The sequence below is a fragment of the Thalassophryne amazonica genome, chromosome 11 (assembly GCF_902500255.1).
Source record: "Thalassophryne amazonica chromosome 11, fThaAma1.1, whole genome shotgun sequence".
Taxonomy (NCBI): Eukaryota; Metazoa; Chordata; class Actinopteri; order Batrachoidiformes; family Batrachoididae; genus Thalassophryne; species Thalassophryne amazonica.
In genome coordinates this window covers 19,517,742-19,545,427 of record NC_047113.1, presented here as the reverse complement: position 1 = coordinate 19,545,427, position 27,686 = coordinate 19,517,742, and the positions used below count along the sequence as shown (strand labels likewise).

The 27,686-nt window shown below is 40.2% G+C and overlaps 3 protein-coding genes and 1 long non-coding RNA gene across 8 annotated transcripts in view; 2 read left to right on the top strand and 2 right to left on the bottom strand.

Moving 5' to 3' along the window:
- Nucleotides 1-4,797, top strand: part of fermt3b (fermitin family member 3b) — a 58,357-nt gene extending 53,560 nt beyond the window's left edge. For all 4 annotated transcript variants that reach the window (XM_034181798.1, XM_034181796.1, XM_034181799.1 and 1 more), the window contains exons 11-15: nt 262-368; nt 472-693; nt 2,104-2,228; nt 2,399-2,540; nt 3,504-4,797. In XM_034181798.1, the coding sequence (XP_034037689.1) occupies nt 262-368; nt 472-693; nt 2,104-2,228; nt 2,399-2,540; nt 3,504-3,683 (776 nt within the window). In that variant the 3' untranslated portion in view covers nt 3,684-4,797. The remainder of the gene's footprint in view (nt 1-261; nt 369-471; nt 694-2,103; nt 2,229-2,398; nt 2,541-3,503) is intronic.
- A 135-nt stretch (nt 4,798-4,932) lies between these two features.
- Nucleotides 4,933-12,106, bottom strand: trpt1 (tRNA phosphotransferase 1). The gene is made up of 7 exons (XM_034181804.1): nt 11,872-12,106; nt 11,589-11,670; nt 8,326-8,495; nt 6,556-6,733; nt 6,400-6,456; nt 6,207-6,317; nt 4,933-5,163 (listed from the first exon to the last, which is right to left on the bottom strand). The coding sequence occupies exons 1-7, from the start codon at nt 11,938-11,940 to the stop codon at nt 5,141-5,143; spliced, it is 690 nt and encodes a 229-aa protein (XP_034037695.1). The 5' UTR covers nt 11,941-12,106; the 3' UTR covers nt 4,933-5,140.
- Nucleotides 12,107-12,210: 104 nt separating this feature from the next.
- On the top strand, nt 12,211-25,084 carry zbtb3 (zinc finger and BTB domain containing 3). 2 transcript variants are annotated; one of them, XM_034181766.1, is made up of 4 exons: nt 12,211-12,237; nt 12,527-12,663; nt 20,817-21,646; nt 23,910-25,084. In XM_034181766.1, the coding sequence occupies exons 3-4, from the start codon at nt 20,820-20,822 to the stop codon at nt 24,985-24,987; spliced, it is 1,905 nt and encodes a 634-aa protein (XP_034037657.1). In that variant the 5' UTR covers nt 12,211-12,237; nt 12,527-12,663; nt 20,817-20,819; the 3' UTR covers nt 24,988-25,084. The 2 variants fall into 2 exon arrangements, with proteins under 2 accessions (XP_034037657.1, XP_034037656.1); XM_034181765.1 differs by having other exon boundaries at nt 12,212-12,237; nt 20,812-21,646.
- A 34-nt stretch (nt 25,085-25,118) lies between these two features.
- Nucleotides 25,119-26,498, bottom strand: LOC117520419. Its single transcript, XR_004563642.1, has 2 exons — nt 26,186-26,498; nt 25,119-25,945 (listed from the first exon to the last, which is right to left on the bottom strand). It is a non-coding gene; the product is annotated as an uncharacterized LOC117520419 (long non-coding RNA).
- Nucleotides 26,499-27,686: the final 1,188 nt, after the last annotated feature.

Below are 27,686 nucleotides of genomic sequence, written 5' to 3'. Positions count from 1 at the left end.
AGACTGACAGATGGATGTTTCTCAAATTGTAGTAGGATGTGCATGCATGACACATACAGTATGTTTTTTTTTTTTTTAACATCCATATGTATTGCATGACAGACAGCCACTCACTGAGATGTCACAAATTTCAGTCTAAGAACTCACAGTTCCCATAGTGTTTCTCACACTTATCTTTTTGCCAGCACACTTCGTTTTTAACCTGTAAATCAGTTTTTCATCAACTGTAAAACTACAGTGGGGGAAATCTCTCTCACACAGGTTGTGAAGTGGTTCCAGACGTTAACGTGGCAGCACAGAAGTTTGTTATCAAGCTGCTGATACCAGCCCCTGAGGGCATGAATGAGGTCTTACTGCGCTGCGACAATGTGAGGCCACAGACATGGATGCCATAAACTCATCTCACCTATGTACAACCTTCCATCATGTCCTCCACCTCACATGGTCTCTCATTTGTGGTTCGGTTTTCAGGAGCAGCAGTATGCTCAGTGGATGTCAGCGTGTCGGCTGGCCTCCAAAGGAAAAAGCCTGGCAGACAGCACTTTCCAGAGTGAGATCCAGAGCATCCGCTCCTTCCTGGCTATGCAGAGGACCGACTCCAGTTCCCAGGGAAATGCACCTGCCCCTGATGAAATCATCAACACCCACAGCCTGGTATCACCACGCTACCATAAGAAGTACAAAGTCAAACAGGTATGTGAGCAACAGCAGATTGAATTTGCCCACAAAAAAAAAGTTTCCCAAAACATTGAGGACAAGACTAAGCCCTAAGACTAAGATTTAAGTTTGACCTCAACCTGATATTACCAAAGTAATTCTGAAATCCACTTCTGTGTTTGCTACATTTGGTCCTAAACAGGTTGAAAAGCAAATTCCTTGAACTTGAGTTTTCACAAAATGAATTGCTTAAGGGCTTTGGCATCCTCCCACTTCCGAAGACATACCAGTTAGGTGAATTAGAAACTTTAACTTGACCATAGGTGTGCATGAGCATACAGTACGTCCCAAAAGTATTCACAGCGCTGCACTTTTTCTACAATTTTTTATGTTACAGCTTCATGAAATGGATGAAATTATTTTGTTCCTCTAAAGTCTACACAATACCTCATAATGACAATGTGGAAAAAAGGTTTTTTGAGATTTTTGCAAATTTATTAAAAATAAAAACTAAGAAATCACATGTACATAAGTACTCATAGCCTTTGCCATGAAGCTCAAAATTGAGCTCAGGTGCATCATGTTTCCACGGAGCACCCTTGAGATGGATTGGATTGGAGTCCAACTGGGGTAAATTCAGTTGATTGGACATGATTTGGAAAGACACACACCTGTCTACATATAAGGTCCCACAGTTGACAGTGCATGTCAGAGCACAAAACAAGCAAGTCAAAGGAATTGTCTGTAGACCTCAGAGACAGGATTGTCTCAAGGCACAAATCTGGGGCAGGGCACAGAAACATTTCTGTTGCTTTGAATGTCCCACTGAGCACGGTGGCTAGTGCAGCAGATAACTGAAACAATCCTTCACATGGTGATACAAGCATCAGATTTAGCATGAATGTTCTTAATAAATCAGTGTTTGAGGAAAAAAAGGGCTATTTCAGAATCAACCTTAACTGACATACCAAGTTTGGTAGAAATCTACAAAAGTTCTAGGCAGAAGTAGGTCAACAAGCAGACTTGACCTCACTTGAGCAATTCCAGAGCACCCCTCAATATGTGTACCATCTTTGGTGTAACTCAGGAAAAACATGGACACACTTAAATTATGACCCCATTGGCTTTGATCCTAATGATTGACTTTCTGACATATGTGCGCATTGTTTGGTGGACACTGTACAATAAATAAAATAAAGTTGATGTTTGACTCCAATACCTTAACCTTTGCCAAGAATAAATCTACTCAGGGCAATTGACTGCCATTCACAATCAAGCCTGGTTGAAATCAAAGGTCCTGGGAGGAGTAGAGGAACAAACAGACAGATGTTGCTCAAATTAGTGCATGATGCACAGTAATGTACCGATATAACTTTTTTCTCATTGTGACGTCCAGTAAAAGAAAACCACTCTGTTATTGTGTGAAACTGTGTCCCCTCTCTCCAGTTGGCCCCACGTATCCTGGACGCATACCAGAACGTAGCTCAGCTTTCTCTGACAGATTCCCTCATGCGCTTCCTGCAGATCTGGCAGGCCCTGCCTGATTTTGGCCTCTCATACTTCGTAGTCAGGTTAACTTTCAAATGCTATTTTAAACTTTAAAAAAAAATTGTAAAAGTTTCAAACATTTTTGCCACAACTAATCTATAGACCCATTTGAGATATCTTAGTGTAAAAATACTGAAAGTTTAAAGGTTTGCATTTGAAGAAGTAACACTGTCAAACAATTTTTACCCAACAGGTTCAAGGGCAGCCGAAAAGATGAAGTACTGGGCGTCGCCCCAAACCGTCTGATCCGCATTGACCTGGGAGTTGGTGATGTGGTTAAGACATGGCGATACAACAATATGAAACAATGGAATGTCAACTGGGACATACGACAGGTTGAACATGTGTTCATCAGCTTTCTGTCACCATTATTACACATATTCAGATCCGGAGGGGTGTTTGTTTTCATCCCTTCATGTTCGTCCCTCTCTGTGTGAACAAAACATGTTTCAAACTGAATTGGCTTAAATTTTGTGAAATGAATGAGGGTCACCCAAGAAAAAAATTGTCATTTTGAGAGAAACTGGTTAAAAATCAAGGTCATGAGACAAGGTGAAAATTTGGACGCAATGCTCAGACACAGGAGATATATAAAATATCTATTCCAAGGAACTGGAACACACTTATGGCTACTGTGGAACATGGATGATGTCACATATCACGTTGCTAATGCCAGTATTACCTTTTGACTTTGGATGACCTTGAAAGATCAAACCCAAGGTACTAATGTCCAAACCCTAACTCAAAGAGTATGGATGCAGTATGGACTAAACAAGGTGGAAGTGTTGTGTGTTAGTGAAATGCCAAGATCCCACAGAACCGGTCAGGTCCATCAGTATTTGGACATTTTTTGTAATTTAATCTCTGTACACCACCACAGTAGCATAAAAATGAAACGATCAAGATGTGATTGTCCTGTGGACATTCAACTTTAATTCATGGAGTTTAACAAATATTAAATTAACTATTTAGAAACTACAGCCATTTTTATACACAATACCTCCATTTTCAGAAGCCCTAAGAGGAATTATTATTAATATAAATCACATTCATAGTTTTCTTTAGACAAAGGGGATGTTTGAGTGAATGATGCTCACCTGTTTGTTGCTTTTTCACAGTGGAACATAAAAGTCACACTTTTGTCATGTACTGTATAAGGCAAGAAAGCCACAGGGGTAAAACACAATCTCAAGTGTAGCTGTCTATTCTTGCCACAATATCACCAGTAATGAAATTTGCCAGTGCCACACCATTTACATTCTGACTCACGTTTGGGTGTGTGTCTGGGTGTGTTCCAGGTGGCCATTGAGTTCGAGGGTAACATGAACATTGCCTTCGGCTGTGTGACTGCTGACTGCAAAATTGTTCATGAGTTTATCGGAGGCTACATTTTCATGTCGACAAGAAGCCGTGAGAAGAGTGAAACCCTCAACGAGGATCTCTTCCACAAGTTGACCGGCGGCCATGAAGCCCTCTAAGACTAGCACATGCAAACACACAAGAACTGGATACTTTTGACAATACAGCCCGTGGCATGTACTGTGTCAACATTGGACAACCACCAAGAAAAGAACTTAAGCAACCATTCAGGCAAACACAATGTTGAGAAGAGTAGAAGTCAGAATAAGAGATTTTGTTCATTTCTGCACACCATTCATATCTCTAGTCAAGTTGTCTTTATTCCTTTCAAGCTACAGCACCTTTCAAGCTACAGTATGGAGGATATACAGGTGTTTATCAGCCCAAAGGGTGACCATATTTTGATTACCGAAAACCAGGACACTTGGCCCAGCAATGACATATTCAAATGATACTCAAAGTTTACTCAAAGATGAAAAACATTGATAACTAGGACATTTTCATCACTTTCTAATAAAAAAAAAAAACAAAAAAAAAAAACAGGGCGGACAGGACATGTCCTGTGAAAACAGGATGTTTGGTCACCCTGTAATATAGCAATGACAAGAATCTGTACAACCCCAGCCACCCCGTGACCCTTAACTGGAATAAGCGGGTTTATAAAATGAATGAACAACCATTGGTTCATTTTACAGAATTACCTGCAACAAAGAATTGTTTTTCATAAACTTAGAATGCGCCAATCATATCTACATGGGAGGGAGTCCCCTCACGGACGCCACCATACTGATGTAACATTCATTACATTAGCTTAGAGACAAATCATGTTCAAAGAGTTCAAGACTCTGCAGGTCTTTGTGTTTGCCGTTATTTTTTTTTTAACCTTCAGGGTGCATTGCTTGGTAGGCTAAGTGATCAAAAGTGTATGTACATGCCAATATAAAGTGTTCCATATAAGCACAGTGTGAACACACAAACATTTATTTAGAAAAACATACCAAACTTTTTTTCCTCTTTCTTTGTTCTGTTCATGCCTTTTAGTTATTTTGTAAGGATTTTTTTAAAACAGGAAGTTACTACTAATTATCTCCTGTTCCATGCTGTGTGTGTGAGTCCATATCTTGGAGAAACTGTTACTGCGGTCCGTTAACTAAAACCACAGCGTGTGCCTGTTTCTGCATCCTGTCAGTTCCTGTAGCTCATCGTGTGACATTCCACACATAAAACAGGACATTTAATGTCTCTAAAAGCATGTCCACTTTGTTCTGTATGTCTTTATCCATAATTCTGAATATTACAACTGTTTGTTGAAACTCTTCAAAGTCAACTGTTACCAGTGTATGTTTTGTACTAAGAAGGAAATAATGAAAACAAGTCAAACATTTCTAGCGTCTGTACGTTGAATTATATTAAAATGAATAATGCACGCATAATTCACTCATAACACAGAAACAAAGCATTTGACCATTTACAACAACTGTTACCATGACAACTAGCATAAGCAGTGACCAACCAATGGGATGTGAGCAGCAGGGTCAGGTGAGCCCTTCTTTGACAAATGACAGAACAGCATTTTCTACTGCAGAGGCAGGATGCTCCCTATAAAATAAAGGATAAATTTCATGTCAGCGTTCAACAAATGTTGGTTCTCCTTAAAAAAAAAATAGCAACAGTGTCCTTATTGATCAGCAACAAGTCTTCAATCACAAGTCATCAATCACATGCAAACAAAAGGCCTAATTTACAGGCACAGTCATGTCCCTCTGTGCCAACATTCCTCTAACTTTATATATAAAAGATTAACTGAAAATTATGAAAAAACAAGAGCAAGCTGAAATTTTTGACTTCTGCCAATCTGGATCTGGATCACCTCCAAAATTCAGTGGAGTTTTCCATTCCCTAATATCTATCTGTGGTGTAAACTTGGTGAGAATCTGTGAAGGACTTTTGACGTAATCCTTCAAAGCCTATATAAAGTGAAATCTTGATGCAGAATCTGGATCCGGATCACCTCCAAAATTTAATGGAATTTTCCATGGCCTAATCTGTGGTGAAAAAAATTGTCAAAATCTGTGCAGTAGTTTTAACGTAATCCAGCTAACAGACAAATAAATGAATAAATGCCAATGATTTTTATTATGTCTTGGGTGGATGTAATATCAAATTCAATGTGGCCCAAAATAGGAGGCTCATTGACCCTTACCTGTAGCTTATCAGAATCCAAAATTTCAGAACTGAATTTGCAACAATTTTTACAGAGTTACTGACCGACTCCATTATTCCTGTGCTTGTCCTGCTAATTGTAGGAGGGAAAATTTTTAATCAGATGTCTCAAACTGAGAGGTGGTGGTCTGTATGAGGCCTCTGAGTCAACAGTTTAAGACCCTAAGCATGCCTCATCTATAATTACTGTAAATACAGACTGCTTAATGAGTCGCATCATTAGAGACCAACAACCAGGCTTCTGCGTTTCTTAAAAAAAAAAGGAGAGAGAGCACAAATATGCATAAATCTTGTGTTTATAGTTTTCCCACAGGAGATCAAGTGGCCCCGCCTGAGAGGTCAGAGTCTAGCTGGTTCCCTCTGAGTAAATTTAAACGTCTAAGTTTAACGTGAATTCACCAGTGTGATACTGAACTCACTTGTGGGTTTAAGTTTAAGCACCCGGCTGAAGTATTTCGGGTGAAGTTTGCCCTCTGCATCCCCTGTGGTCAGCAAAACCTCATTCTCTGACCAGAAGAACTCAATACCATCTAGACAAATGAAAACATACATGTAACAGTCAAAAAACACACTGTATTGAGAATTTCCAGTGGCACACAGTGGTGGTCTTACCGGCGAGAGCTTTGGGGACATCGATAAACACAGCGAGATCACAGTCTTTCCTCATCCCTGGGAGAAAAAAAAAATGAATCAAACTGTTGGATTAATTAATGTCCAGCTGACATGACTTTCTGCACAGCACTCACATAAGCAGTGCACACAGCTTACCACTGATCACACTGTCTTCTCCTGGCAGGCCTGCTGCCAGGTGGATGTGTGTCCTCTTCATGCGGCTCAGGCCTTGTTGCTGGATGGAGCTCCAGTTGCGAAGGTAGGAACCATGGACGGCCTCAGCGGGGCAGTCTGGGTAACCAGCCAGAATGGGCTTCATCTCTAGATCCATTACCTAACAAAGGGAATACAGCCAGTATTAATACAGGTCTTTTGGGTAGGAGTCCAATGCCTAGATTTAAGGTTAAAATAAAAGGCCCTGCTTTGACAATCTGTAGTGCACAGTCTAAAATGTGCAGTATAAAAACATTTGGGGCATGTCCAAATATAGTGCTATTTATATGGTATAAAATATGAGTGCAAACTAGAGTCCAAATGGGCTGAATTCAGTTAGCTAATATAATCCATCAGTCCATTGAAGACACAAGTGCACTGTGGCGTATGCAAATCTTATATCCTTTAAATCGCAGGGGGAAAGAAAACTAAGCTGTGCTTTAAAACAAGGTTTTTGCTGGTCTATGATGCAATTGCATTCTGCTGCCAAATGACATCAATGCACCACTGCACCTGTCCACACTATTTTTAGACCAACTCACCCATGGTCACACAGATGATCGCAATTATCCTGAATGTAATTGGTGTGAAACTGACAAATAACACGTGTAGCACTGTGTGATGCTTGGCACCAGGTGGGCCAAACATCTGCTTGGAATGATATTTTTTTTTCTCCATTAGAAAAGATGATCTAAAATGTAGTACTGCAATAAGGACATATTATTTACCACTTGAGCAAGATATTATCAGTCACCTGGTATGTTAAAAACAAATAATTAATGTTGGTAGGAAAAAACACCACACAGACACTTGGATGATGCCAACCTGTTTCTGTGCCTGTTTCAGGAGTGTCAGACAAACCTGGCAGGAGTTCACACATGTAATTCTGTGAGCTAAAGCTCACAGTCAAAGTAAAAAAAAAAAAGATGTTAGATACCAAGGATTTTTTTTTTTGAAGGTGTAACTGTTGTACATTTCAATCCAAGCACTGTAACATAAACTGGGATTCACCATGTAATTTTCTGTCTGCAAGTTTTAAACTTGAACAATGCAAATACATGCAATTATGCATGGTTACAATTTGTCACAATCTAATTCTCACATAAAAACAATAATGATCTTGTTTTCCTACATAATCACTTATTTTTTGGCTTTGTACCTCCAGTATTGTATCAGTTCTTGTAGCACAAATAAAATGGGACTTCTAACACTGTTGTACATTGTGATTTAAAGCTTTATTTAAGCAATTTCAGTGCACACTGATTACATATAAAATCCTACCATTCTGACGTTCAATTAAATGCAATCCTCTTTTTAAACTAGTCAAGATGTCTTCTTAGGACCAAAAATGTCTCATCTCCATTCATCCATTTTCCATAACAGTTTACTCCAATCAAGGGTCGCAAGGGGCTTGAGCCGCTCCCAGCAGTCATAGGGCATGAGGCGGGGTACACCCTGGACAGGGCCACATGTAGACATACAAACACATTCACACATGCTCTCACACCTATGGCCAATTTAGAATCACCAATTCATCCAACCTACATTTCTTTGGAAGTGGGTGGAAGCCGAAGCTCCCGGAAGGGACCCACGCAAATACGGGAAGGACATGCAAACTCCACACAGAAAGGACCAGGTGGGAACTGATCCCAGGACCTTTTTGCTGTGAGGCAAAATATCTCAGCTGTTAATTTGATTTGCCGATTTGCCTACCTGCACTGAATGACCCTGATTGGCTCGAATCTGCAAGCGGCCATCCTCTGGGTGGGGGCGGAGTTTGAAGCGCTGCTTGTCATTGGTGGTCACAACCCTCTCCACATCCTCCAGTGAATAGGAGCGAAACTGTGGGTGAGCGAGGAGATCTTCCACAAACAGGAAGCCGTCTGTGAGAGTCAGAGCAGTTACACAGTGCGTTTTCACTCTGGTGATCCTAACCTACTTGGAAACATTTCCAGCATTTCGCAAAACATCAATCTAGTTTCTGGTACTTTGGTTGATACATGCATCTATTTTCTCTGGGACTCAAAACAATAATGATGATAACGTTTTACAGTTAGGTCAATAATTTTTTTTTAAACAAAATTAAAAGATGGGCCTGCAACTAATAATTATTTTGATTATCCTGTCAATTTTTCAGATTAATTTGCCACTTGGTCTAGAAAGACTTCTTGCATTCATAGGTTAAACAAAGTAAAAAAAAAAAAAAAGCTGAAAATAATCTCCAAAATTCAAAGATATTCTCTTTTTCGTTGACACCCACTTTGATATAGCTTACTTCAAATTCATTCATCTGTCTCAAAGCCAGCCAATACCTAGTTTAAAATCCCTTTAAAGCAACTTCATCACACCCTTGATCGAGACTGGAACCATACTATATGTCATATACGCACATCAGTGTCTCCATTTATGACATTATACTGTATACAATTTGAATATAATGGAAAATTAAGATTATATGTTTTAAAACGTCCTGAAACGGGTTAAACGCAATAAAAAATTGACTATGCTATGTGGGAAAAAGCTAGTATCTTCAAAGTCATTGCCATTAATATGATGTCCACAAGTAGGCAGCAATTAAGAAAAAAGAAAAAAAAAAATCACCCAAATCCATCTTATCTCAAATAAAACAGAAACTGAGCACAATAATCTGGAATTATTTAACATTTGAATTTTAATAGATACAAGGAAAAAAGTACTATATAAAAAAATTGTTGATCCCCCGCACCCCATATCAATTAATCAGCTGACTAATGATCTGCATAAGATTAATGTGAATCACCCCAGGAATAAAGCATCAGACCTGGGAAACGGATGTGGCAGACTGCAAGATGTGCAGCACTACCTCTGATGAGGGCCTAAAACTCTTCAAAGATGGAGTGAGGTGAGTAGTGCAACTTCAGCCTCCAACAAATGATCCCGTGCCATCACCCTCAATGCCCTTGCCTGTTTCCTGCAAGAATCAGCCTGATAAGCCATATGAGAATCCACCAACAACCACAATGAGATGCAATTCTCTCCGTACTCTAGTGATGTTAAGCTCGAGTCAGTCTGCTCGACACAGCATCGAGCTTTTTGAACCAGAAGTGTCAGTGAGCAGTGCGTCGAGCACACCCCCATCACGTGACCACTGCGAGCGAGGCCTCATTACGTCACATCACGTGTCGAGCTTTGCGGAAAATTCGAATAATCTGGGCATGTCAATATGACCTGCCAAGTATTTAAATGAGATCTGAACCGCAGCTCAAACCGTGGGTTTTTGAGAGGAGGAGATTGCTAGCGACACTTCTTGCCAAGGAGCCAAGGAAAGCATTAGTTTATATTTAGGTCTAGTTTAGAGTTAATTTAGTACATACACATAGGATCTAACATAGACAGACACACACCATACACAACAGGCATCCATTCATATACAGCATTTATTCACACACTACATCAACATAGGTTAGACTATATATTATAGGTAGATCAGAGACTGAGCTGAGTGACTGAAGAGCTGTGATTTTGTTGAAGTGAAAGGTGTGTGTGTGAGAGAGAGTGAGTAGTGGTGAGGAAGGGACATGGAGGAGCCAGTTCCATAAAGAGCACGATCAATTGCTTGGGAGCACTTTGATCGAATAAGCCCCAAAAAGGTCAAGTGCTTGATTTGTGCTCAAGAGCTGAGGTACAGTAACAATACGTCTTCAATGCTGCAACACCTGAGGTCCAAACATCCCGAGACATCAATAGCTGCTGCTTCTGTTGCTGCTCTTGGAGAAGGAATCAGGCCATGTAAGCTATATTTTATTCTTTATCTAAGATTAAAACATACTCATAAACAAAAATAGCTCAGCATGTATTTCCATTAAAGGCAGACAAGCTGATTTGGATGAGGCACTGGTGGACTATGTTGTGGAAGATGCACAACCGTTCAAAATAGTGGAGAGCAAAGCCTTCAGGGCTTTACTATAAAGGTTTGACCCAACATATGCCTACCTCCAGAGGAGAAGAGCCGCTCAAACACTGGGCGACACGAGCCACAGTCTATCCCAATTTACAGAGAATGGCAAAGAAATATTTGTCGATGCCAGCAACATCAGTGCCTTGCGAGCAGGTCTTCTCCAAAGCTGGAGAGGTGGTGAGGCAGAAGAGGAGCCGATTAAAGTCCAGCACCGTTGATATTATTCTTTTTTTGAATAAAAATTGTTGAAAATGGCACAATCATTGTCTCCTATTTCCTCTATTCTAATTTACAAATTACACCAACATAAGCACCAGTTGCAGAAGCACATGCCTTTCTCACTTTTCCTGTCACATTTTATCCAAATATAGTTTGAGGAATGATAACACAAATCTACATATAGTCTACAATAAAGACTTTCATAACCATTATGTGTGCATCTGTACGGACTATTTATTACATTAAAAAGACACAATAATACATATGACATTTATTATTATTATTATTATTATTTTTCAAGAACAAACCACATCATTCATGAATTACTGCAAACATTTGTCAGGGCACTCGCTCAAGGTAATTCTCAAAGCAATCCAGCAGATGTCAACCTTCAAACTGTATCAAACACGTTGAAGCAGTGTGTCGATTTTCAGCCAGTTGTGTTGCAGTGGCTCATTGGTTCATGAGGCTTCGAAATTGCCATCACTACCGTACTCGACATTCAAGTGTAAGCCAACAATGACTGTAGGTAATTCTTTTTCTTTTAATCACATAACTTATCACTATCACGTCTGTTTTAGACAACCTGTAAAGATGAGCTGCATCTCTTCCCCCAAAACGTCACAAATTCTGGAATTGTTCAGTGAAGATCAGTGAAGACCATCGGATTCTTCTTGTTTTAATTCAGGGTGATACAGACAATTCGAAACAGGGGAGATCCATTAAGATGACAGCATATTTTAATATTACTGATTTTCATGGGACCAACATACACCTGTATCACTGATGACTGCAGACTTGTGTTTGCCGGACAGCTCACCTGTACCCATGTTAAGACCCATCTGGTTGGCTCCATGGCGAAGAACATAGGACATCAATTTAGACAGTCGCACATCTCTGTTCTGAGAAAGGACAGGGCATCAAACACTTTGATGGTCAGCTCTGTTTATGTTACCAGTCTAAAATTAAGCTCTGAACTGTATAAATCACAATAACAAAAGAAATCCCGATCAGAGATGCATGTTAGAAATCACTGTCTGAAATGTGAGAGCATAAAACAACATATTGCCCTGTTTAGTCTGAGCAGACATGTAATTACTCACCTCTCCGCCATGCTTTCTTCTCCTTCCTCTTTCTCTTCTGTTGGTGTCCATCAAAGGTAGACAGTTCATTCAGTCACAACATGAGCGCAGCTGCTCTTTATCAGCACTGTTTTCACTCTGTCAGCAACAAAAAAAAATCACACTCGTGATCGACAGTGACCTCCTGCTCTTACTGTAGTGACAAACTTACAGCTGTGGTCAAATATAAATGCTGTCAACAAACGATTACACACGCCACTTCCTAAATCTTCTCCATTCCAGCCTGTAGGTGGCACTGTGGCAGTGGAGTTATACCATAGAGGAAAAGGTTTTTTGTTTTGTTTTTTCTTCCTGTCTTTGAAGACCAACATCACCCAACAGCTGTAGGTAAGAATATTCTTTAAATGTATTTTTTTTTTAAGAAAAGCCCCCGAGACCGTTTAGTTCAACGTAATCTGCAATTCTTTCCGACTGGTTGAATCAAGAAATAGAGCTGCAGCGAATATTGTACGCAAGATTGAGCTAAATTGGCTAACTAATGTTAGCATGCTAGCCTGATACTGAACATGTCCAAAAACTAAGACGAACTGTTTCCTAATATGTTTACAGTCTTGGTTTCTTTCTGTGTATTATATATCTATTTGTCTTTATTTAAGAAGTTTTTTTTTTATTACAGATGCTTGTTTCTGGCAGTTTTGTTTGCATTTATTAGGGTTCAGCTCCAAACGTAGACGGACTCACTGAATAAGATTTTGTATGTCGCCATGGAAAAAAGTGACGTTTCGTCTTGACAAAGAACATACCCGCCTTTAAGTGAGTACCATATTCATAGTTTTAAATAACAGTGCAAATATATCTAATATAACTTGTTAAATTTAAGTAGTAAATTATCTAAAAAATAAATCCAAACATATGTGTTGCCCAGGTGTATGCATCTGTACAGATTCTGAAAACATCACAGCAACACAGTAATTGTGTATGTAATTACTGTGATTATGTTATGTAATTATGTATTTCTTGTGCGGTGCTACTGTATGTTTACAACCCCATTGCAATGTGGCAACAACACAGAACTGGAAGTGTATGCTCCCCAATCAGCATTCTCACTCCTAGTGATAATTGTGGGAACATGTACCCACTGGTTATCAATATTTGAGTAACAGTTGATATTTTAGGGATACAAATGGACTGTATTCATATTTTGCTTTTCCATCAGAATATCAAAGAGCTTTACAGTGATGATCTGTTATAATCGATCATCTGATCGATTATAACGAGATGTTAAATTAGAGAATAACCCTTTTGTGTCTGATGATTTGCGGAGGTTCATGTTGGAATTTACGGTCGCAAATTGAGTTTTACCAGTGACGCGTTAGTAATTCCAGTTCCATCGTTTGCACGATTTATTTTTATGTAGGCTAAGTAATTTGGTTGGCGAATTGTTGTGAAAGTGTGTGGTCGACTCGTCAAAGTTTACCATAGCAACAGTGTCGTCCTGCCACACTGGAATTTCTGTAAGCAGACCCACATATTTCTCCATCTCGTTAGCTGCAGTTTCTGTCGCTCTCAGCTGACAGCGCCATTATTGACGCCTGAGCAACAACGCGGTCAGGGTGCGGAGTTACACATCAAATATGAAACAGTTGATTATTTTGCCACCATCTACTCGATATTTTATGGCCAATCTCACAGGATTAACTCATCAGATTTGCGGAACAAATGTAATTTTATTAGAATCTATCATAAACATACTTTTACACCTGCTCATAAGAAGGAATGAACATGCAACTGTTATACCAAGCTATTACAATATAAACATTTACAAATAATTACCTTTTAGACTGTTCCAGATACCTTCTCCACCTCACGCAGCACAGGAAAAAGAGAAAGAAAAGCGGCAGCTGAAACGGTCTTCCATGATTCCTGAAGCGATTAGAAGTGTTTTCAACAACCAAACTCTGACAGAAAATGATTAATCCACTATGAAATAATTATTTTATATACAGCGTCCAGCACACAAAGCGGGTGGGATTGTCACGGCAAAGTGGGCAAGAGGGCGGAGCCAAAATCACCTGTCCAAAACAGCTTGTCCTGTCCTCGTAGCCACCAGGTACTCAGATAATGGGCTTCTAACTGCTTCGTCCTCACCACAAATGTGCCTCTAACATCCTCTTTGTCCTCGTAGTACCTCGTACACAAACTGCCCCACGCTGTTTTTTGTTAAATTTTGAACTTCTTGAAATTAGTGCCATGCTCAGAGATGAGCCTCGTGAGCCAAATATTGTGCATCTAAGAGCCACTATTCTCCCACGTTTGTTGAATAACTGGAGTCGTACCAAAAAAAAAAAAACAAAACATGCAACGTGGCTCATTATTCATTGTTCATTATTCAGTGAGACCAGGGCTTAATGAGAGTATGCAAATTAGTGCGTGAGGGAAAATTAAGTTTTTAAAAAGTTCACATTTCAGAGAATGTAGTTAACACACGTTAATGCTTTATGTCATCCAGCTGCAGCCCCAATCGCACTTAGATCATTTCAGATGGGTTGAAAATATGCACGTGCATCTGTGTGTATGCAAGCAAACTGTTGTAATTTTATGTGCATATACATTTTTATACGTGATTCACACACTGTAGTGCCTGAATGGGAATATTGCCAAACTGGAGAGGTGATGGTCTTTTGGTTGTGTTGGGATTGAGACCAGAGGATCCTCGGTTCAAACACCAGCCTGACCAGAAAATCACTAAGGGTCCTTGGGTAAGATCTTTAATCCCCAAGTTGCTCCCAGTGTGTAGTGAGCGCCTTGCATGGCAGTACAGTATGGCTGTCCAATCTCCTCCATGTTCCCACTTCCTCTGTACACCTGTCTGTCCCCTCCGCCTGTCTCACTGACATGGATAACAGAGCATTCAGCCGCTCTGCTCCCCATCTCTGGAATTCATTACCATCCCAACTCAGAAACATTGATTCACTGCCCCATTTCAAATCACAACTCAAAATACATCTGTTTATGACTGCTTATTCTATCTGATGCCTATTGCTCTGTCTATTGTAGTGGTTTTATTGTTGTTTCTTTTTAATCAGCTTTGTGTATTACTGTACGGTGTCCTTGAGTGTTAAGAAAGGTGCCTTCAAATAAAATGTATTATTATTTCCCTGATATTGGTATGTTAATGGATGAATGAGAGGCATCATTGAAAAGCTCTTTGAGCTTCTGAATCAGATGGAAAAGTGCTATATTAATGCAGTCCATTTACCATTACCATTTATAAAACTAAAAAAAATCCTTAAACACTATTCTTTGAGGCTGTCAATTCTACCCCTCAGCCCTTCCCCTTACCCCATCCCCTCCGTTTTTTGCGGGCACGAGAAACAGAGGGGTGTCTCAATTCTGTTTTTGGAGCGAGGCAGAGGGATAGGTGGAGGGCTTCAAACCCCTCCAAATGGAGTGAATCTGGGGTAGGAGGAGCTTACTGCTGTCTCCAAAGAAACAAACATGGCGCCGAAAGAGCCGCACAAATGAAACGGCTTTCATTACAAATTACGCTGTTTAGAAAGTTGTAACTTGCCAAAAAAACTTTACAGGCAGTTGCCTGTGACAGCATCATCTATACTGCTGGATGCATGTTGCCTATATTCTGAAGAATATCGTAACGTTGCTCGTACACTGGGGGTTATAATGCACATACACACAAATGCTACGATAAGACGCTTTTATATCTCACAATGGAGAAAATCATGATAAAGTGTAAGCACGTTAATTTGTATATTCATAAATCTTTGGATAATATCAATCCCTGCTGTTGGATTTCAAGGTCTGTAACGTGTGTATTTTGTAAACAAACAGGGAGCCCTGAGTACACTCGTCTCCTAATAAGCTTTCAGGCAGAAAATGAGAAGTTTCATCAATGGGAATAAGTTGGAAAATATATACACACACATGTATATGTGTAACACATAACCTGATGTCCTAATAAACTGCTATTATTTGTCAAGGAAATTTCTAAAGGAAATAGGTCTGGATGCAAAAAATGGGAAAATTTGAAAAAGACATATAAGGTTAACAGAACTAGATTCACCCCATAGCATACATACAGGTGCTGGACATATAATTAGAATATCATGAAAAAGTTGATTTATTTCAGTAATTCCATTCAAAAAGTAAAACTTGTATAATGTATACATTCATTGCACACAGACTGATATATTTCAAGTGTTTATTTATTTTAATTACTAATTAATTAATCACTAATCAATCAATAGATTAATCAAACAATATTAATTGCTATTATTGATTAACATGCAGATCCACCTTGGATTTGCTGTGGCGACCCCGAGTGCAAACAAGGGAGCAGCCGAAGGGACTTACTTATTATTAACAATTATTTAATAATTAATTAATTGATTAATTATTGATAATATTAAATTACAAATGAATTCAATTGATTAACATGACATGATTGCGATACTTCGAAGAAATGTGTGACTTCTTCTGTTTCTTTGCATTTACGCAAAAAGGCGAGAAAATAAGAGTAAACGGGCTACTGCAACAAGTTGCGTTTCGGTTGCCATGTTAACAAACAGTGAAGATGGCAGTTTGACACGGGCAGTTTTTTTTTATCTCCTAAGGCGGAGGGGTGTCTCAATTCATGGGGCTAGCTTCGCCTGTGACTTAATTTGTCACAACTTGTCAGTAAATACACTAAAATAAATGTAAAAGCTGATGGAACCTGTTCAGCAACTCTAATTGATTTAATGTTTGCAAATGTTTCAGAATTATGCATTGAGGCAATTTCTGTTCCTGTTGGTTGTAGTGACCACAATTTAACTGCAATTATAAGAAAAACAAAAGTATCTAAACTTGGTCAGAAATTTATTAGTAAACGAATTCTTAAGCATTTTAACAAGGATGATTTTGTTACAGATGTGCAAAGCATAAACTGGTTAGAAGTAATACAAGAACAGGACCCAAGTAAAGCTGTGGAGATTTTCAATACCTTAATGACACAAGTTATGGACAAACATGCTCCTATAAGAAAGTGAGCTGTAAGAAACATCTCTGCTCCGTGGTTAGATCAAGAACTTAAGGAATATATGGCCGAAAGAGATAAAACCAAAAAAGAAGCACTGGAAAGTAATAATCTAGTACAGTGGAATAAATATCGTAAACTAAGAAATTATGTGACTAAATTGAATAAAAGGAAAAAAAACGTTTATATTACCAGAGTAAGATTGGAGATGCAAAATGTGATCCTGCAAAAGTGTGGGGAATATTAAATGAGATATTAGGGAGGAAAAAAATAACAGCTACATATTTAGAATCAAATGGTGTTTATTTAACTACGCCAAAAGACATTGCAAATTATTTGTCCGTTTTTTAAAGATAAAATTGAGAAACTAAGAAATGACATGGGACCAGTACACGACGAAAATATTTCTTATAAACTAATAAGGAAGTATATTATGAGGGAGAAAGAAAGCAAATTTGTTTAATAAAGTCACACAAAATCAAATTAAAGAATTGCTCCTAAAAAGTAAGGATAAACCAGCTGGTATTGATAACCTTGAAACTAAATTAATAAAAATGGTGGCTCATACAATTGCCTTACCAGTTTCTCAGATAATAAATTTAAGTTTAACTAAAGGTATTTTTCCCACACAGTGGAAAACTGCAAAAATAATTCCTCTTATTAAAAACTACAAGGAACCATTATCAGGTTAAAATAGTAGACCAATAAGTTTATTACCTATGTTAAGTAAAATTATGGAAAAGGTGGCATATGACCAAATCCAATTATATTTTTCAGTTAATGGGCTAAATACTATTTATCAGCATGCATATAAAAAAAGGTTATTCCACTTCAACTGCACTCACTCAAATAACAGATTATTGGCTACATGAAACTGATAATAAAAATCTCATAGGCACTGTATTTTTAGATTTAAGTGCAGCTTTTGATGTGTTGGATCACAATATTTTATTGAATAAATTGAGGTGCTATGGATTTGAGTCATCGGCTTTAAAATGGACTAAAAGTTATTTAAGTAATCGAGACTATAAAGTTTTTTCAATGGTAGCTATTCTGAGATTGAGGTAATGAGTTGTGGAGTGCCCCAGGGCAGTTGTCTGGGACCCCTGTTATTTTCTGTATTCACCAATGATTTTTCATTTGTACTAAAACATGCAACTATGGCGATATATGCAGATGACACAACATTGTATGTATCTGCACCGACTGTAGAACAACTCAGTAACATCTTAAATGACGAGTTGGCAGTAGTAGCACAGTGGATTCAAAATAATAAGCTAGTAATTAATGTAGAGAAAACTAAATGTATGTTACTTGGATCACACAAGAGTTGGCAGTAGTAGCACAGTGGATTCAAAATAATAAGCTAGTAATTAATGTAGAGAAAACTAAATGTATGTTACTTGGATCACACTATATGTTAAAAATAAATAAACAAAAATTACATTTAAAGTTAAAGGAAACTAAAGTTGAACAGATAAAAGAAACAAAATTATTAGGTGTAATAGTAGACTTTAAATTATCATGGACCAGTCACATAAATTATATGTTGCAGAAAATGGGTCGCAGTATGGGTATGATCAGACACTGCAGAAAATGTATTCCACAGCATTTAACCAAACAGTTAGTTCAATCATTAGTGCTCTCCCAGATGGATTATGCTTCTGTGGTTTGGTCAGATACAACTGAAAATAATTTGCACAGGTTACAAGTTGCCCAGAACAAAGTGGCACGAATTGTGTTGAGTTGTCCATATAGAACCAGTGTAACATCAATGCAAGGAGGTGGAACAACGATTGAGGCACAGAGATATTGTTGGAGCTGTTCAGTCTGGACGCGCGGGATTGGGTATGCAAAGGATGCAGTTCTTTGAAAGTTCGACGGCTAAGGAGAGACGAGTTCTTGTCAGTGATGAGATCAGGAAAGATGAAGACCAGATGAGGATATCAAGAGCCGCTGGAATGGTGCAGCAAGGTCAATGGACTGGATGGGAAGAAGTGGAAACAAGAAAGCTACGATGGAGAGATATTTGGTCCATGGATGCCTTGACGCTAAGATTCTTGGTAGGGTCCGTATACGACGTGTTACCATCACCATACAATCTATGCAAGTGGAAGAAGATTGAGAGCGACAAGTGTTCTTGCAGGGAAGTGGGATCACTAAGGCATATACTATCTGGTTGTAAGAAGAGCCTTGTTGAAGGGAAGTATACTTGGCGACACAGTCAAGTACTTCGAGTTATTTCGAATGCGCTGAAAGCTGAGGTTATGCGTGTGAACAGTCGTGAGGATAGTATTGTTGGTGTGAAGAATGGTATATGTTTTATAAAGGAAGGTCAGAAAAAGACGTCAAGTTCGGAGCGAATGTCACCGCGTGGTCTTTTGTCAAGCGCCTTGGACTGGAAATGCGAGGTTGACCTCGATGAGAAGCTGATATTTCCCGCAGAGATCTCAGCTACGAACTTGCGCCCCGATATCCTGATATGGTCAAGATCGAGTAAAACACTACTGATAGCAGAGCTCACTGTACCGTGGGAAGAAAATGTAGAGAGTGCCTGTGAGTTAAAGATGACGAAATACGCTGAGTTAGTGGAAGATTGCAAGAGAGGAGGCTGGAAAGCCCACATGTTTACTGTCGAGGTTGGGTGCCGAGGGTTTGCTGGGAAATCACTGGGTTATTTCCTGCATAAGATCGGTATGTCTTGTAGGAAGAAGGTGAAGATTGTTGAAGAAGTGTCAACGGCTGCATTACTTGCGTCGTTATCAATCTGGCAGCGTTTCAAGGCTGACCGGGGTGGTGTCTGACGAGACACTGTTGGCCCCACTCACCCATTTGGTCGTTCTAGGTTAGGGGGCCGAAACGACCGGGTGAGATTCCTAGCTGATGCCGGTCAGTGAAAGCGCAAAACATCTTACGTTTCGATTCTTCTACGCTAGGTTAAGGGGCCGAAACGACCGGGTGAGATTCCTAGCTGATGCCGGTCAGTGAAAGCGCAATAACATCTTGTGTTTCGATTGTTTCTTTTTTCTCTGTGTATGTGTATGTGTATATATATGTGTGTGTGTGTGTATGTATGTATGTATGTATATATATATTTTATTTTTATATTTTTTGTACATTTTTCAAATGAGCTGTACTTTTTCTTGTATGTTACATTATTCAGATTTCAGATTTGATTTTAATGGAAGTGGAAATTCATGAGTTTAGAGTTAATGGGCTTTCATACTTAAGGAGTGTGTGTGTGTGTGTGTGTGTGTGTGTGTGTGTGTGTGTGTGTGTGTGTGTGTGTGTGTGTGTGTGTGTGTGTGTGTGTGTGTGTGTGTGTGTGTGTGTGCGTGTGTATGTATTGAAAAATGAATGTAATGAATTTTAAAGGACCCAAGGAAGAATAGCTACTGATTTTCAGTGGCTAATGGGGATCTTAATAAACAAACAAACAAACCCCTTGTTTTAAAGGGGTAGGCATAGGGGTAGGAGTAGGGCCAAGGGGAAGGGGAAGGGGTACAAAAGAGAACTGAGATTGGGGGCAAGTCTTTGGTAGATAGATGGTTGTTCCAGCGGAAACTAATCATGAAATGAAAACTGCTGTTTAAAAGTAATTTTTCAGTGTTTTGGGCAGCTCAAATAAAATTCCATTCATTGTCATTGTCGAAATGTTTCACATACTATACTCTAGAAATAATTACAGAGTGACATTGAAGGGGGATTTAACTGGTTTTTGCAGTGCAGTGACTGACCTAACCAGCACAACACTACCCAGTTACACATTTAACAGCTACATTCCAGTATAGGCCTACAGCTGACTGCTGTCCAACATGGTTTTATAAACTCAGTTGACTGAATAGAGCTTATGTGTCGTGGCAATACTGGTTCAATCTCTGTAATTTTTTTTGTCATTCTCTCTCTCTCTTTTTAATTGCTTTCTGTAGATCAGGTGATGGAGTTTCCACAGCATTCCCAACAGGTTCTGTCAGCTCTGCGCTCCCAACGTCAGCGGGGTTTCCTTTGTGACTGCACCGTCCTGGTCGGCTCATCTAGCTTTCTTGCTCATAGGGCTGTTTTGGCCTCCTGCTCACCTTTTTTCCACATGTTCTACTCTGATTCTCCGGGAGGAAATGGCGGAAGCCCCAATAACAGCTCAGTCACACTCGACAGTGACATTGTTACGGCTGCTGCATTCAGCTTGCTGTTGGACTTTGTTTATGAAGGTGTTCTGCAGCTGCAGGAGTCTCCACCAGTGGAGGACATTTTGGCAGCTGCAAGTTTCCTGCACATGAATGAGGTAGTGAGAGTGTGCAAGAGACGATTACAGAGACGAGGGCCTCTTGCTGAAGCAGATAGCACACGGTCCGAAGAGAGCGCTGGGGCAAGGAAGGGAATAGAAATGGAAACGGACAGTGGAGGTCACCGTGGAGCTGGGCCAGAGATGGTTATGGAAACTGATCGTAGACTGAATGCTGTTGCACAGGCAGCACCGTTTTTACCACTATGTATCACACGAGAGAGGAGTCACATGGACTCTGTAAAGTCTGAGATGAGTACTAGTTCAGGGTCTGAAGCCCGAGTGCAGACACCTCTGAGTCCCGAGCTCGCTGATACCACCCAGCCAGGAATGGATGCTCCTTCTTTGCCCCCAGGAGGAGAGCTGGTTCAGTGCCTCAGTGCAGGCCCCTCAGCTGCAGCTTCTGCAGCCAGTGTAGCAACTGGAAGACTTGGAGAGGGATTGTTACTATGCAGCCCTTGTAGCACCACTGAGACATACAGGTAGGCATGGTGGAGTTTGATCAAAAATTAGTATTTTTTCTAAATATGTTCTTGCTGTTCACTGAACTAAGTGATTCCTGAATATATATTTTAATCATCTTCAACAGTTCACAATGCTTTTATTAATTTCTGCAGTTGTTAGCCTTCATTCTTTGGCTAGGTTTTTATATCCTACCATTAAATCGGGACGTATACTGGAATTTTATGGTCTGTCATTTGGGAAGTGATGGTCAAGTGGTTAAAACAGTGGGGTTGTGACCAGAGGGTCCCCAGTTCAAATCCCTGTCAGACTGGGAAAAAATCAGTTGGGCAAGGTCTTTAATCCTGAAGTTTCTCCCAGTGTGCAGTTGAGCGCTTTGATATATGAATAGGTGAATGTGAGACAGTACTGTAAAGTAAATGCCGTCCATTTCCCATTGGAGGTTTTGTGGAATTACCAAGGAGGCTATGATTTTGGTTTGACTTACTTACTGTCTTACTTGTATTTGACAAGATTTTGTGGAAAGACAAACCTCCTTGATATGGCAAAAGTATGGTAATTAGATTTTTTTGTGGGGGTGGATTTTATCTAAAATTTTGAAACCAGTTCACCATTGAGAGTTGGGGTGACATCCATTTTCCTCATCAAAATAAATGGTAACTGGGCTGTATTTATCTAGGATCTTTCCATCTGTGACACATGCTCAAAGTGCTTTAACTGATGCATCAAATTCACCCATTCACACACCAAACAGAAAAATTTGGTGGACATCAACTCTATATGTAACAAATAATATTGGTAGTGATTTATATTGTAGTTATTGCTTTCTAGTAAATCTTAAAACTTTCGTTCATTCGTAATAACAGAATGTGACTTGGAGTCAATTAAATTACTATACATATACAGTAGTTGCCATGCAATATATGTGGTGGATTTTTCAGGAATGGCAGAGGTCAGTACTCTGCTTTTTGTTTGCTTGGTTTCATGAGATCCCTGATTTATACCATCTAGATTAAACAGGCAAATCATACATTTCTCCAGCAGGTTTCTGAAACATTTAGAAGTTGGATTATGTCACCCTAATTTAATTAGACCTATTATACGTCATATGGCTCTCCTAATCTAAGCAGTAACTAGAGCGCTGCACTCAGAGTGCAAACCTCCACCAACACTAGTTAACAATTCCACAAATGTTTTCCTTAGAAAAACTTTTCAAGGTCAAAGTCCTGTTAGAAGTGGGTTTTCATGAGCTAAAATATAACACAAAATATAGATCAAAAGGGCTTTTCAATGTTAAAAACAAATATCCACTAAATCCGCAGTAAGGATCAAATCGTAGTCTATTCATTGAGAGTACAGGTGTCACCGACCAAATGGTTCCCCCTAAATATCGCTCCGCTCTGCCTTCACTGCGCATGCATCGTTAGCTGCGGTTCACAGATTCTCACCTCGTTTCTGCTTAAAACTGCACTCCAGTTATCGTCTATCTCAGCGACAGAAGCTTTTCTATAACAATCACTTCCACATAAATTCAGCATTATTTCATCATAAAAGACAGAGGAAGCGATCAGAGCACCACTGTTACATGAGCTGCTAGCTGATGCGTTCACTGTGCATCGGTCATTTCAAAGCGTCACAGAGTATTACCTCGTTTCTGCTTAAAACTGACTTTAGATTTAAGAGGTTTTACCTTGTCATCTGATAGTTAATAATCCCATTAATCCATTTGATCGCTTTGGGTGAAGAGACTGTCTTAGACGAGCGGCTGAGCTCCGAAATGACACATGCACAGTGGAGGCAGGGCGGACTGTTTGGTCTGCTACACGCATTGGCACCTCATTGTCACAAATGAGAGTGATTGAGGCACTTTTCATTGAGATATAATTTGAAAATGTACATCAAATTGGCTTTTCAATATTAAATTCAAATGTCCACAAAATCCACAAACTGAATCAGATCTGGATCAGACTTTGTCAGGCTATAGTGAGTGCCAGTCTGCACCGCACTTTCAAATATGAGATTGATTGACGCATGTTTGATTAAGATATAATGTGTAATATACATTAAATGGGGTTTTCAATGTTAAATTTAAATGACCACAAAAGCTGTAATCCGAATCCAATGTGGAGTTAGTTTTTATGGTCCTTCTTGCTTTTCTGTGAGGATGCCTTCTGAGGCACCTACTAAATGTATTTTTATTTATTTATTTTTTTGTTTTTGTATATACCTAAATCCATTTGTTTGTAAAAGGCTGTGACATTATCTTCCTTTCTTCACTTACAGCAGCAACCAGCAGCCCTCTTCCTCTTCATCTTCCTTGGTCCCTGTGAGCCAGACAACTGGCCGGTCGATTGTTGCTCTTCCTCTTTCTGACTCCAGCCTCTCCCCAAGCCCCCATCAGGATGTAATTCATCTACCACGTGATGACAGCTCTGGAAGGAAACCCTCAGAGTCTGACCCTGTTGGTACGTTTAGTCCTGTTCAAAAGACAGTAGTATTAATTCATGCATCAGCAGTCCCAACGCAATTACAGACAAACCAGAGACCGTCACTGCCTGAGTCTGTGCCTCCTCAAATCAGAATCCATAACACTGTATCACTCCACCAAAGCCCAGGTACTCGCCCTACTCTCCCGACCCAAGCCCATACTGATCCTCAAGTGGAGACGGGGGCTTTACCCAGCATCAGGGATGGAAGATCTCATCCTGTCACAGGCAGAGTGAGGGTGGAGGTAGTAGATAGCGATCAGGAAAACGTAAAGGTCAAGATGGAGGCAATCGTTATATCTGATGAAGAAGCGGAGGAAAAAGATGAAGGGAAAGAGACAGAACCTGTGATGGAAGTGGAAGATGAGTTGGAAGAAGAGCTGAACTGCCCTTTGTATATCTCATCACACTCACAAGGTCTCTTACAAATGACCTCTAATACCAATGAATCTTACTCCTTCTCTCTCTCCCCGGCCTCCTCCTCCCCTTCTGGTGCTGGCCCTTCCACCCAGGACACGTCATCCTTCACAGGTTCTCTCATTCCTCCAACCACAGCTCAACAAACTTCAGAAAATCCTGCCTACTTCCAGGACTTCCGGGAACCTGTTGGCAACTTTGTGGAGGATGTGCCAACATGTGGGGTCTGCGGAAAGACTTTCTCTTGCACATACACACTAAGGCGTCATGCCATTGTGCACACGCGTGAGCGCCCATATGAGTGCCGCTATTGTTACCGCAGCTACACTCAATCAGGTGACCTGTATCGGCACATTCGGAAAGCCCATGACCACAGCCTGCCTGCAAAACGCAGCAAGGCAGACACAGAGCCATCCCTGCCACCACAGCCGCCGCCGCCGCCACCACCTCTTAGCTAACACACACATGTTTATATTTCTACACTTAAATGCAATATCTAACTTTAACTGAATAAGAAGTATAATTCTACCATCAACCCAAATCCACGTCCCTTTACGTAGAAGAGATGGAATGTCTTAACTTTTTCCTGTTTTCCAAGGAGTCTGCAGTTGCCTCGAGCCACAATCCGCCTTAAAGTTAAATTTTACAATTATCAGAGTTGGAATAAGTTACATTTCATAAATTTGAGGGCTTAGTTTAGGGATGAATAATTTATCTTTTTGAGAACTGCATCTTTAACAGCAAAATGTCCTTTAAATATAAATGCAACACAATTTTCCTGCCACGTGGCAAGATTTTAAGACAGATAGTACAATGTTTTTAATTTGTATGCGTGCGGAGTATATGTAACATGAAAATCACTATGAGGCGCATATCACTGGAGGATTTCCCCACGGTATTGTGCACACCTGTCCAACTGTGTCTGTCCCAACAGCAGGTGGAATTTTTCACGTTTCCCATTTCGTTTTTGGTTTGCGAATTTTCTTCCAGTTTCTGCGTCTTTCGCCGAACGCCGTGTTATGTGTGAAGGGGCCCTTAATAAATGTACAAATGTTTGGAATGCCCAAGTGGAAATTAGACCCTTAATTTGCATGGTTTCAGTCCAACCATCTGTAAATGGGGACCGGCTTTGGCTGGGGAAGTACCCTGTGTCGGACTGGCGTCCCATACAGGGGAAGTTGTAGACTCTTAACTGCTTCATGCTACGGAATCTGGAGCAAAGCACCAGCGCCAATAGGCCTCAGGGCTTGTGTAGGACTTAATCTCACACAGATACACTGGACTTTTGAAAAGGATGTGTGAGGTGTTGCCGTTGTTCAGACCCCAAATAAGAGCATCTGAAAGAAAGTAAAAGGGAAATTAAGTAGCGTCTCACCTTGACAGGACTGATATACACATATCTGCACAGGTATTTGTCTCATCTTAGTGCGCTCTGTATGAGCAGGGGTGGTGACCAAGTGGTTAATGCGCTTGGTTTCAGTTCGGAAGGTTCTGGGTTCAAATCCCACCCCTGCCACATTTCTCCATGTAATGTGGAGTTGCGTCAGGAAGGGCATCCGGTGTAAAACCTGTGCCAAATCAACATGCAGATCCACCTTGGATTTGCTGTGGCGACCCCGAGTGCAAACAAGGGAGCAGCCGAAGGGACTTACTTACTTTTTTTAGTGCGCTCTGTACATGCTCAGCTTGGCACAGTGCATGAACTAATCAAACTTAGGCACTAATTAAGTTGTGACAATAAAGTGTATCTTGCATGCACACACAGTATAGCGTTTGAGCACTATGATGTGCGGTCTGATTCAAGATTAGCAGGTGCCTGCAGTCACACTGAGTCGAATCAAACAAAAATATTTGTATTACTAGTTGGGTTATTTGAGAGCAAGTTAGTGAAAATAAATTTTAATCATATTACCACAAGGCTGATATTACAGTTGTTTTGTTAAACATCATTGGTTGAATAACTCCAGTTGTGAAAAGATGCAGCACATACAGTGAGGAAAATAAGTATTTGAACACCCTGCGGTTTTGCACGTTCTCCCACTTAGAAATCATGGAGGGGTCTGAAATTTTCATCTTAGGTGCATGTCCACTGTGAGAGACAATCTAAAAAAAAAAATCGGGAAATCACAATGTATGATTTTTTTTTATTTTTTATAATTTATTTGTATGTTACTGCTGCAAATAAGTATTTGAACACCTACCAACCAGCAAGAATTCTGGCTCACACAGACCTGTTAATTTTTCTTTAAGAAGCCCTCTTATTCTGCACTCTACCTGTATTAATTGCACCTGTTTTAACTTGTTACCTGTATAAAAGACACCTGTTCACACACTCAATCAATCACACTCCAACCTGTCCACCATAGCCAAGACCAAAGAGCCATCTAAGGACACCAGGGACAAAACTGTAGACCTGCACAAGGCTGGGATGGACTACAGGACAACAGGCAAGCAGCTTGGTAGAAGACAACAACTGTTATGATTATTTATTAGAAAGTGGAAGAAACATAAGATGACTGTCAATCTCCCTCGGTCTGGGATTCCATGCAAGATCTCACTTTGTGGGGTAAGGATGATTCTGAGAAAGCTCCGAACTACACAGGAGGACCTGGTCAATGACCTGAAGAGAGCTGGGACCACAGTCACAAAGATTACATTAGTAACACATGATGCTGTCATGGTTTAAAATCCTGCAGGGCAGCAAGGTCCCCCTGCTCAAGCCAGCACATGTCCAGACCCGTTTGAAGTTCTCCAGTTACCATCTGGATGATCCAGAGGAGGCATGGGAGAAGGTCATGTGGTGAGATGAGACCAGAATAGAGCTTTTTGGAATCAACTCCACTTACCATGTTTAGAGGATGAGAACAACCCCAAGAAAACCATCCCATCTGTGAAGCATGGGGGTGGAAACATCATACTCTGGGGGTGCTCTTCTGCAAAGGGGACAGGACGACTGCACTGTATTGAAGGGAGGATGGATGGGGTCATGTATTGTGAGATTTTGGCAAACAACCTCCTTCCCACAGTAAAAGTATTGAAGATGGGTCATGGCTGGGTCTTCCAGCATGACAATGACACCAAACACACAGCCAGGACAACTAAGGAGGGGCTCCGTAAGAAGCATTTTAAGGTCCTGGAGTGGCCTGGCCAGTCTCCA

Coding starts and splice junctions, on each gene's coding strand:
- trpt1 (XM_034181804.1), bottom strand. CDS start 11,940: ATGAACTGTCTACCTTTGATGGACACCAACAGAAGAGAAAGAGGAAGG. Junction 11,671..11,871: donor GAAGAAAGCATGGCGGAGAG/GTGAGTAATTAC, acceptor GTCCTTTCTCAG/AACAGAGATGTGCGACTGTC. Junction 6,457..6,555: donor AGAAGACAGTGTGATCAGTG/GTAAGCTGTGTG, acceptor TTTTTCTCCCAG/GGATGAGGAAAGACTGTGAT.
- zbtb3 (XM_034181766.1), top strand. CDS start 20,820: ATGGAGTTTCCACAGCATTCCCAACAGGTTCTGTCAGCTCTGCGCTCC. Junction 21,647..23,909: donor AGCACCACTGAGACATACAG/GTAGGCATGGTG, acceptor CTTCACTTACAG/CAGCAACCAGCAGCCCTCTT.